Source organism: Megalops cyprinoides, chromosome 5 (genome assembly GCF_013368585.1).
Source record: "Megalops cyprinoides isolate fMegCyp1 chromosome 5, fMegCyp1.pri, whole genome shotgun sequence".
Lineage (NCBI taxonomy): Eukaryota > Metazoa > Chordata > Actinopteri > Elopiformes > Megalopidae > Megalops > Megalops cyprinoides.
Genome location: NC_050587.1, coordinates 9964622 through 9977119, shown reverse-complemented (window position 1 = coordinate 9977119; position 12498 = coordinate 9964622). Strand labels below are relative to the sequence as shown.

General features: G+C 42.4%; 1 protein-coding gene across 1 annotated transcript in view; it reads right to left on the bottom strand.

Moving 5' to 3' along the window:
• dcc (DCC netrin 1 receptor) overlaps positions 1 to 12498 on the bottom strand; it is a 250072-nt gene that overhangs the window by 51725 nt on the left and 185849 nt on the right. Inside the window, exon 12 of the mRNA XM_036529616.1 lies at positions 10069 to 10118. Coding sequence (XP_036385509.1) covers positions 10069 to 10118 — 50 coding nt within the window. The remainder of the gene's footprint in view (positions 1 to 10068; positions 10119 to 12498) is intronic.

Below are 12498 nucleotides of genomic sequence, written 5' to 3'. Positions count from 1 at the left end.
CTCATACAGTGAAAAACAACACCTGACATAAAAAAGGACAAAGCAATTTTAGCGCAAACGGAATGTCATATAAGCACACAAATGACAGCCGATGGTATTTTCTGTGATTAAAGGATCTATGCTTTATCCCCCGGGTTTTAACAACGGATCTGAGTGACCAGCAAAGAGTTATGTTTTCAGCTGAGCGTGGACAGGCTGAGGCTGCTAGCCGCAGAAGTAATTCCCCAGCACTTTCTGAATGAGCCGCAAGCTTCAAAATGACATCACTTTGTCTGCAAGATTGTTTTCAAGACTCAACACAATGGATTAAAAAGCGCTTGCAAATCATTGCAGTGTCATCATGCTTCCCGGCAATCATATTTAAGGTACAGTATGAAAAACACTTGTCCGCTCATAACCTTTTATATTCCAGTTATGCATCACTTAGATAACTGCTCATCTTTAAAAATGCACACTTGCGCTGTGAGCAGATTTCTGTTTGTGACATTAACGACCGGCTGAGTGTAATTGCTCAGTGAAGCAGACGAAGTGTCATATCCATTAGGTCAATTCAATAATGCATCCAAATGGGCATGTTATGAAAAATGGAAATGAAGCATATCTATTATATTGTATAACACATAAGAAAAAAAACACACACAATGGCACACGCATTGTTGCTCCCTGCGAGAGTGTCTCGCACAAAGATGCTAAGTACTGAAAAAAGGGAAAAGCTCATAAAATGCCACGCAGTCAAAACAACAGCTCTAGTTTTGGTGCCTTGTCATTCTTCTGAAAGTGTCGCCGACATAAATATTTGGCTTAATTGACCTCTGTACAGACGCATCAAAGGCCTGACGCTGATGGAGCCTAGCACCGCTCGCTGATACGGGGACCCTATCAAATCTCTTGCGACTGTCACATCGCCTCAGTAACGGGGTCCAGTTAGTGCCAGTCTCCTTGCGCAGCGGGCCCCTGTGCCATCTGCGGGCAAAAAAAAAAAAAACCTGTTAACATGCAAATAAACCAATTAAAATGCGCTCGACACCACTGCCAATGAGTCGAGTCAACTCCGATTTATCCTCCGTTCCGCGTACGTTGTTCTTTGCGTTTCTTCCGCACTGGGGTTGGGGCTGGGGGGTAGGCTTGGGGGGGGGGGGGGGGGTACAAGCAAAGGGAATGCCAACAGGGGCCACTTTGATGCTGGTGCGTCAAGCAGGAGATTTTTCCATAGATTAGCTCTCACCCCCTATATTCCGCCTCGGTGAGGGAATGTTCTTTCCATCCCCACGCCAACCGCGCTCCTGCCTGCTGGAGAACAACTGCACTTCCCCCTACCTGGCCTGCGCTCTCCTTCAAAACAAATTGATCGATATCAAATTTTCAATTAGCGGCACACCAATTGCTCATGTAATTGATTAACATTTACCAGCACCTGTTCTTGGCAGTGCTCTTAATTACTGATTACAGCATCCGTGATTGCAGTCCAGAGAGCTCGCTCTGCTGCAGGAAGGGGCCCCTGGAGTTTGGAGGGGGTGGCGAGGAGACAATCGCACGAGAGGCCTTAAGTGTTGTTTGGTCTCCCATTAGCGCTAATTATCCCTCAAAGAACATAAAAGGGAAATCTGTTTTGAATGGTGTTAAATTAGCCCCTCCATTTGCATAAAAGCACGCGCAGATCCTGCAGGCATGTACGCTTTCATTTCTGTCTGTCTGCAGAGTCGTTCTCAAGTTACACAAGAGGGGAGGGGAAATGGGAGGAGTTTGCATGTTTTAACGGAATGGGAGGGTAGGTCTGGAGGCAAAACTTAAGCATAGCAGATTGGAGTTTAAGGCTTTACAACACAGCTAATTAATCAAGCTATGTGTAATAAATACACTAAACAAATACAGTTGTATGTATAAATAAAACTAGCAAAGGTTAACCCAAAGCCTGTATTGTCACTACCCCAATGGGGTGGTCTCTGAAAAAGTTCCATTTATATAAAGAGAGTTGTGTAACATCAGAGATCCCATGCCACGGGTCAACTAGTCCAATGATGAACATCTTCACGCCTTCATGATTGCAGTAATTTTAGAAGGTCTTGCTCTTGATGAAGCCACACCAAAACATGAAAATCTGTTTCCATGTCCCTGGCCTCTCTCAACTCTCAGGCTTATTGCAATTCCCATGAATCTTCTGTCCAAGAGCAAAGGTTTTTCTGAACATAATGAATTGATTTGGAACGAAACACTTGTTTATTTCTTGGCAGTTCCATTATCTTGTTAGTTACACTTAGGGCCCCATTTGCTATCCAGGCCACGATCGCTTGGCTCGTTTGTGGCTGAGCTTGAACATGTTAATCATTTCACATTTACAAAATTTGCAAAGAGCGATCATACAAATGCGTCCAGTTGCAAACTACCCAATGATACACCCCCCCCCGTCCACACTTCAATTAGACACAACCCGTGATAAATGGCCGTCTGCGTCTTCTACCTCACAACAAACACGGCTAGCGAGCAAGCAAGCTGGCGAGCGAACAAAGAAAGCAAGAAGAAAACAGGGAGAAAACGGGGAGAAAACAAACATACTTCCGTAACACTTCTGTAATACAGCCATGAGATATATCTCCTGGAAAAAGAAACATCTGGCGAGCAATTACTGATAAGAACACTTCAAAAAGGACAGCAAAAATCTTGACAAAGAGTTGACAATGGTGGCATGACCCGAGGAGACACACAGGGAAAGAGTGATGGAGCACTTACAGGCAGGCCCAGTGCTATGGGGGTGCTTAGAAGTTCACTGCACCCCCAGACGGATCTCAATGCACCCCAGTTGTCTCCATATATACTGATGTCTACATAGTATCTATAACTTTTTGTGCACCCCCGTGGATTGCAACTTCACCCCTCTGTTTTTTCTCCTGGCGCCGAGCCTGGCTACAGGTGGTGTTGCAGTGACAAGAGGCGCAGAGGCAGAGGAGGAGGTGGCATTGATTTGTCTGATGCTGGGATGGAGTAAGGCCATGTTAGGTAATACCAAGGTTTTGATATCGACTGTAAAGAAGCGATGCACTCAATGTATTTCAAAAATTAAATGAGCTGGGCTGAATTACAAAACAAGGCGATTTAGGAAGGAATACCTCAGGTGAGGTTCTAGTTAATATACCTGTAGCTTTTTTGTTACAACGTATTAAAGGTGTTCTGCGCTAAATTGCTTGCATGTTGTGTTCAGAGGTTGACCTGAATTGTGAGATTGCTCATGTAAACGAAATCCGTGACTAGGGGGCATATTGTTCGAATGCTCTATCCAACTTTCAGATTACAGATTTAATCTGGGATTTCAAAAGGCTTTCAGTAATAACAAATTTGCACCTTGCAATCCTTGAAAATTCAGCCATGACGTCTCCACACACACACTATTCATTGCAACCCGAATGCTGAACAAAATTGCTGGCTAAAACAAATACTGGTTTGATAATGAGATGGTTGTGTTTGTCTTTTTTAAAAGCCTAGAATAAGGAAGTGGTGAAGTGACTCCAATGTAGATGAACATGGTGAACAGCAGACAGTAAGAAGTAAACATTGTTGAAGAATGAACACTGCTGAGAAATATTCAGGCAAAAGTTGAAAGCGCATTTTTTTTCCAAAATGTGTTTGATCTCAGACAGTCATGTCAGAGGTTTACACTTGGTTTATAAAAGCTCAAGAGAAATATACACATGAAAAATGTTCCTGTGGTAAGTCTCATTGCATCTCACTAAGCATTACTTTGCATTAATCCCTCCCATTTTTATGCATCTGTGTAATTCATTTGCATATACATGAAGTAATAATCTGATGGTTGCATATGCATGAAGCCTCCCACCCTCACACCGTCCTGCATACAATCATAGCAGGTAGTGGTTTCCTCATCTGAGCTGGAGTTAATGATTTAAGATACCCTTGGATGAAAGATATGCACAATTGTGGGTTTGCGGCAATGCAAGGCTTAGTAAATAGGCACCTCAGTCTAAAAATGGAAATAAATAATCTTTATGATTGCCTTCAAATTACTTCAGCCAACACTAATGTCAAATCTATTAGCGAATGCGGAAAACCAGCATTTAAGTCTGCAATTTACAGTGCTTAAGCTTCCTAATTAGTATCAGATTTGTTTCCAGATGATTGGCCTTGGTGCTGCATAAATATATTTTCCCTCATAATTTGTAGGGATAAAGAGATGAGAAGAAATCACAGGTGATCTTGAGAGAGTACTGTTTAAAAATGCAATTTATGGAAATTAAATCTTCACAGTCAAACTATACAAAAAATTGGAAACAGTATGGCAGTTTTTTCAGATATCCTAAATTATTATTATTATTATTATTAATATGATTATTATTATTAGTAGTAATGTTAGTAGTAGTAGAGTAATTTTAAAAATAATAACCACTGAATCATAATATACGCTGAATATGATAACAAATGAGCTTTTAACAATATCGGGTAATATGGAGTAACCAGACCAGACCCTCCTTCCCAGACCATCATGTGGACCTCCCAAACCAATGACATTATCATCGCTTTGAATATTTGTACCACTCAATGAGGCCCCCCGCTTTATTAACAACTTAACTTCCAAGAGGAAGGCAATGTTCCCTTCTCAAAAATACCATATTGACCTTGTGCTTTCTTGATTTCCACAAGACTTGATACCAAACGTATTGAAGCACCTCATCACCTTGTGCCAAACCACCTCTCTCTAATGAGATGATGGAGCTCTTTCACAATAGTCACTCGTGCATACCCCTGCCAGTTATGAGTGATCTGTTCAACCAAATTAACACTAAAAACACTGAATCATTACCCAGAATCAGGGTGCTTTACTGTTTTAAAGTCCTTGAAGCTCTCTATAGGCTGACAGGTTTCCTTTGAAGCACAGGATGAATGGAATTGCTCACTGACAGCATCTCATTTGTGTTTTGCTGCACATTAAAGTGAAGCCTCTGCACTGCAGTCTAGCACCACACAGAGGATGTGCAGTCCCCATCCCCCACACTTCCCACCTCTGTCAATATTCAATTGTCTTATTTCATTTTCACCATACTGTTCGTCTGTTTCCCCAGGCACTTACAGAGCCAGGACGAGATGAAATAGAGAACAATATAAAATACAGGTAAATACGTAAATGAATAAATAAACAGACAGATATATGGTACCAGGCTTAGGCCTAAAGTGGATTTGGATCAATGTGCCTGTGCTTTGGCCCCTGTTTCAAAATGTGAAATTAAATAATACTGACAAAAGGCGAATTCTGACATGGTAGGTGGGCCACACGGCTGCCGCCGGGCCCCACCCACTGGGGACGACTCCTTCCTGCCATCTGTCTTGGCTGCCGCCAGTTGACACTGCTGACAGCCAATTGCGGTGGAGCTCCCCACAGACTGGCAGTTAGTTTGAATTCTGTGTGGCTCTCTTTGCAACGGTGTGTAATTACAGCGGTCTCGGAGGGCCTTGCAAGGTGGTTCCCCCTGTTTACCCGGTGTGAAGATTAATAATCTCTGTGTAGTTCCTGTCACTGCACTGTCTGGCAATAAAAAGTGAATTGGACAATGGACTCTGAACTAGCTTTGCCCTGTCAGAAGGAGGATCCCTATTTAGCTTAACACAATTAAACTGATCGTTTTGAAATAGTTTCCTTATTATTGCCACATCAATTCAACTCAATTCAGTCAACATGAGAGACATTAGAGTCTACACTGTCTTTTATATTCCATGACATAATATTGGCACATGAGCCTTGAGATGTGTGTTGACTTAAAAGCATAGTAGAAATGCAACAACATTTCAACATTTTTTTTCTTTTGTGTAATTTTTCTCAGTTATAACTAATTAATAACCCCAAAATAATCCACTTGGATACTCAGGGAGAGCACCCATAGACTCGTACAATAAAATTTGTTAGAGGTGAATGCAATACATGTATTAAGTCTGGTTTGTAGGTGAGGAAAGGAGCAAGCAAGGAATACTGTCTCACATGCATGAGAAATAGTAATATCATTAGTTATACAGTTATATATTTTTTAAATCTGTAGCTAATTAAATGTTACTATGCTGGTATAATTGTCAAAACATGCATTCAACCATACAGCTGAAATGTTCTTTTATACTTGTATTTCTAATTCTGTTCTGGCAAAACTGCCTTTTCCATTGGCTCTTCCATATGATTCTATTTTTAGCTGTGGAGTATAGCACATAGGTGAACGTTGTTGTTTTAGTGACTTCATATAATTTTCTCTTCTGTACTTTTGTTTGTGTTCTGTCATTTTTCTGTAAATTGCTTTCTTTTGCATTGTACTTAGGACTGCTTGCTGAGACAAATATATTCTTGACTCTTTCTTAGGTTTCCTGTGGTTATACTGTAATTTTGTCCGATTTCATTCCATACAATTTCACATAAAATGAGGGTAAAAGTACTGCATTCTTACATTTCAAACCAAAAGTAAAAAAAAAAAAAATATGCTGCATCAATGTACAATGATTTGCCAGAAAATTCCATAGGATGGCATGCACTATCAGACTGAACTAAAGGAAATGAATGAGAAAGAATATCCCATGGATCCACCTCAGTTAAGAAGAAAAAAATAATTGCTAAAATCAGTTTTATACTTGTACTTATTCAATTTAGGGCAGAAGCCAGAGAACATGTTCTTCGAGTCACGGGATAAACATTCTTCCTGTCCTACGATACAACTGCGCGAGACATAAACTGCAAATAATGTGAGCACATTTCCCATGATGCATGCTGTCCGTGTCCTCAGACTGACAGCTTGGAAGCACCTGTGGGTTGATTTACGTGTGTCGCCCGCCTCACGGGGCCCAGAGTGATCATGCCCCGCTGATGACCGCGTGAGCGCAAGCTGTCTCGCCCCGGCGTCTCCGAGCACCGGGAGATGGCAGGTAGGTCCCCGTCGCTCCTGACAGCAGGCGTCTGAGCGCGACAGCAACGGGCTAAAGCGCTTTTTTATGACGGCGGGCTGGTTTTACACGCTCGCCATTCATGCTGTAAGGATGGTAAATTACCGCCGAAGGCCCAAGCTGACTTTCATTTCAGCCTCCAGCTGGGTTTTAAGAGAATGGGATATTGCAGCATAACTTACCGATTACAGCAAATAACTTACAATTCGTTTCATGTGGCTCGGAGCTCTCAGTTAAAAAAATGAAGTGTGTTTACTAGTGATTCTGGGCAATAAAAAATAAACAAACCAAAAAACCTTAACACTCTCAAAGCCTAATGAATCTTTTCAGTGGATTGATTGTCTCCTTAAGAGACTCCCTTGGCTAATTGTGAGGGGTCTGGAGGAAACAGGTTATTTTATTTACTAAACTTGGAACAAGATGCTTTTATTGTATATACAGGCGCGCTAGCTTTAATCGTGTGTTGTATGTCCACCTAATAAAATGAATATACTACCAAGTCCAAGTATAATTTAATATCGCTACGGTACCATTGCACCAATAACAAATATACTCACAGCAGACCCAAGTGCTGGGTTGAAGTAAAGACAACCCAATCGGTAGTATGTAGCTACCCAAGCTTACTTCCCAAGCCTGTTTTACAAGCACATTATGATGATCTGGATAACATACCCATTGTCATTGATTTTAATAGCACCTAACAACCTCTGTGGAACAGTGTTCCTCCAAAGTTTTTCTTTTTAACAGTCAAACCGCAGTCAGAGAATATGCTGAGTAAGGCACAGAGCCAAAGTGAATTTAGTTGCTCTCTGACTGCTCTCAGAGAATTAAAAGTAAGATCTCTGAATACCAGCCATACGATCAAGTCCTGTTTATCATTACTACCCTGCAGAGCACTGTCAACTTTACATAAAGTGAAAATTCTTGTCCATTTCTTGAGCTGACGTTATGGTTTTTAGCTGTAATCAGCTACTGATGTTTTATGCAATTCACATATTATTATTAAAGAAGTTGGGAAATCACCTCCTTTCGCCAGATCATAAATATGAGAAAAGTAACTGATGGATAGCATTAGGCAGAGGTCCCCAGCGTCTGTGGATTCACGGTAACAAAAAATAAAATGATACCATTTTCAACTATCTGGACTTTACTGACATCAGCCAGTTCATTCAAAATCCTGAACATATACTAAAGTCAAGAGCGTGGGTCAGTCCTATTCTATATTCTGTTATATATTCTGTGGAAAGTGCTACCCACACCTTCGGTCAGGCAGGTCGCGGGATGATCAATCAGAGATAGCAGTCTTCATGCAACAATCAACCTAAGGGCAGAGATTCTAACAGTTCCTCTCCAGCTCGACTCTTTGTCTCCACTTGGCATCATCACAGAAGATTTGTTCAGTTTTTCACTGAGGTGCTGTCTCTTTTTCTTATAAAAAGAAAAATCTTCTGCCCACTTGAGTTTCAAAATTGCTTTCCCTTTAAGCCCTCGTCCATATAGTTATTAAACGGTGATGAGTGGTGTCTAGACTGTAACCCGCTGTCCCAGAACATAGCTCCCTGTGACCAGATTTGTCAGTTCTCAAAGGAATTAATCTACAATCCCAGATAATCCATACTTTCACCCCAAACAAAGCATTATAATCAACAACAGATTGTCTTCCAAGTTTGCGTCGATTGATGGAAGGTCATGAAAAACGCATTTTTAAAAGGCCTTCATCTTTTACTGAAATTTTAAGAGTGTATTTTTTAACAGTTCACAGATCTGCTGCTCATACTGTATCGAGCCTATTCCTTCATACTCTTGACTTTGTATTTTTTCATACATTAATATGATTTGTCCTTACTGAAGCAAAAACATCTATAACAAGGTAGGATTGAATGTTAATGACTTCTTATTAGCATTATTATTTATGCAAAATTTTGAGGTATTAATAAAGAACCAATATTTAAATTAATATTTTCATTTTGTACTTAAGATTTTTACTTACATTAATAATTTTATATATGTGTTTACTACTACTCCCAGGCCTGTATCCTCTTGCCTATTAGTTTGTCTATGAGATGCAGATCAGTTTTAGCCATTCCTTAGTTTAGCTGATTCTCCACAGTGAGGTCATGGAGATCAAACATTCTAAAACCCATGTTAAAGTTTAATTGATTTGAGGACTGGGCATCATGGAAGCCACTCAGGAATGCTGATTTAATTTTCTTTTAACTGATACAGTCTGATACGACTTCCACTACCCATCCTCACATATAGTGTGTTTTCAATATTAAGAAAAAGAAGATCTGAATGTGGCAGAGGGAATAGCAGCTGACTTGAGAGCTGAAAATAACTGTTTCTTCAAAACAGACCAGAATCTCTATGTTTCTGCATATTCAATAATGTATTGCTGAGAGAACCAATCTGTATTTCTCTGATACAGAGACATTTTCCATCACCTGGATGCAGAGAAGGGAATGTACTGTCCTTATGGTCTCTGATGTTTCTGTGATGCTGTGGCTGTTTCTGCTTATTAGTGCTTCTGGCCAGTACTGTCCCTCACAGAGAAAAAAAAAAACGGTGCGGCAGTCAATTTTTCGAGTGCAGCAGCTTTCAGCTCACTCTTGCTGTTTGACTTCATAGACGGAGGACTTGGGGGGTCTGGAGCTATGCTCTTTCTGCAGAGTTTTAAGTCTTATATTCTTTTAGACTCCAATATGGTCTAACATCTTCAACATATGACACTTGTCCAGGGCGAGTGAAACATTAATGTCTGATTATTTGGGGCTGTATGACGGTTCAATATTAGATGCCCCACTCCAAAAAACACAAAGGACACGAGTGAGTGTCAAATGTGGCATCAGAGCTTGAATGAAACAGCACTATGCACTGCCCCACCCTTAGACCCTTCTAATGTACGGTGATCTATATTCATGTCTCCTCTCTATATTCAGGTGGGGCATCCGCACTGACACAAACTGTTCAGGCTTGGAAACTCGGCTGTGTCGCACCAAAGATTTGCACTTACCACCACAGTAATGGATTGGAGAAGCAGCCCTGCAAATGACATCTTTCTCAAGGGCTCGACTAGTATGCTAAGCAGCCTCTGACCATGGAAATGGGAATTTTCCACCTTCATAATATATGGATTATTTTACTTACTCTTGAGTAGACAACCTCCAAGGAGATGTTTTGAGGAGGAGCACTTGGCACTGTGGATAAGAGAAAGAGTATTAGCGGATCATAACCATACCAGCATAACAATCACAATGTTCAAATGAAATTTATATGACTGGTCTTCATATTGTTACACCCCGGGGAGCTGATACGGCAAATCAGTTCAAATACCTCAAACCTAAGCATGTGATTTTAAATGTGAAGCATTACTGCATATTACTATGAGTGAAGCTACATTCTTTTGTTAGGAATTCATGGATGATTGTATGTGAAGTTCGAAAAAATCAATCAACTGAATTTGACATAAAGTATTCAGCTTATATCCAGCTGCCTCGCCATTACATTGTGCAACGTGTCAATCTTCTCTTGGGTCCCGGAGCTGGGAAGGCAGCAGTGCTGGAATCATTAGGAGAAAGGCAGAAGCTGCTGCATGGGAGATTCACTCAATCAGCCTTATCGGGGGCCAAGCCGATGTAAATAACCTCTTTAGAAAGTCCAGATAAGTGTCAGGTATTGAGCATGACCTTTCCATGATGAGCACTCAGGCTGCTGGGGAAGGCCTGGGCCACTCAATCAGCTGCTCACCACTTAACCCTTAAGGGTCCATTCAGGGAGGAGAATACGATCATACACATCAATAGTAAGTAATGGGAGTAATGGAATCGAATCAAAAGCAAGATTTGGTTACAATGGATTTTACCCATCACATCTTCCGGACCAAGGCTGCAGCTCTGCAGTACAGGAAAGGTGTTTACCATGGCACGCTCTCGGGATCTTAGAAACTGTTCACTTTCAGCTCTTTATTTTCGCCAGCTGGGTTTGATCATCCGAATGGGCCAGGAAGACAGAAATACTGGACGGGGAACATGTTTTTTTTTTTTTGGACTGGTGGAGGAGGCCCGTATGGTGGCCCAGTCTGCCAAGAGGCGAAAGGTCATTAATTACCTCAGCGAAGATGGCGGCGGAGGGAAAAAAAAAAGAAGTCACAGCACTCCATTTCATTACGGAGCACAAGGGGCCTTAATTAAGCAGGGAAATGGAAAAGGCAGGTCTCGCGGCTCATTTGAAACATTCAGCCAGCCGCCACTAATGGAAGCTGACAGACAATAAATTCCTCTGGCCTCTTAGCCGTCGCTGAAGGTAATGGGAATAGACAATCCACGGAATAAGTGAGTCTTCGGGCGGCGCGGAGGGAAGACCCCGGCCCCCGTGTTTGGCACCTCGCGTTTTTCGGAGCGACACGGAGAGGGCCGAGCGGAGTCAGCTGCCGGCCATCGATCGGCGCATGCCAAGGAGGAGCTGTCGAAAAAATTCGCAGAGACAAGGTTTTGTCGGGGGGGTGGAAGTGGGCGGGCGATGTCTGTCCGTAGGAAAGGCGGCGGACCGTGACAGTCTCGAAGAGGCTGACGGGATCGTGGCACGCGCCCTGATCGCGCCCTGCCCCTCGCTTCGGAGCTAAACGCTGCACGGCCCCAGACAGATTCATCACAACATCATTGGAGGGCCCTTCCCCTTCTGCTTCTGCTTGTCTTGCCTGCCTAAGAGCAGGAGACTGCAAACTTTCTCAGATCACAGGACTCGGCTCCTCGCAGATCTCTTCTGTCAGGGAGTCTCTTGTAGAATCTTTGAAGCCTCTATGACGGAGCTACAAGTGGAGAACGCGAGCAATCTGCCGTTTATGATGCCAACGCTTTGGACTGAACACCGCAACATCAATGGTTGCTGCGGGAGCACTCAAGCTGTGTAGCGGTGATAAGAAAGGCATAATTGAATCATTCTGAATTACCACACAGATCACTCCGTGATTTATTTCAATATTCAAACCAATATCTCTTTGTTACAGTGCCACTCCAGGGGGCTGATTTTTTTAAAAAGAAAAGACGGATGGCAACGTATGACACTCAAAGTGAGTGGCGCAATAGTTTCAGAGTTTCAGATCACGTTAGTCAAACAAACAACGTCTCTGTGATCATCTGCTGTCTGAAAACGCTTGGATACGTCTCTTACACCGAACCCCCTGGGATTTGTGTTTTTCCTTGCTAAACAAATTAAAGGCTAGGCCGAGATCCGAGGAACGACATGAAACGAGCAACGGGAGTCTTACAAGAGCGACGCCGATGTCATTGGAAGAGACGCGAAAAGACAAAGCACGTGAGAACGACTGCGAGAACAAGCCACTGAGGGGCACCTCTGAAGCATTAAAAAAAAAAACAGCGTTCAATCAACACGCGCTGAGGCCACAGAGCCGAGGAGCCCCCAACGTGGGAGACGGAACTCGGAATTCCCTCGCTGGATGAGAGCGCATTTATACGACTGCCAGCAGACAGGTTTCCTGGAAAGGCAGCAAACACAACGGCGAGCGGTGCCATATTCCCTCCGGAGCCCCCCGCTCCACGAGGACTAATTGAATTTGGA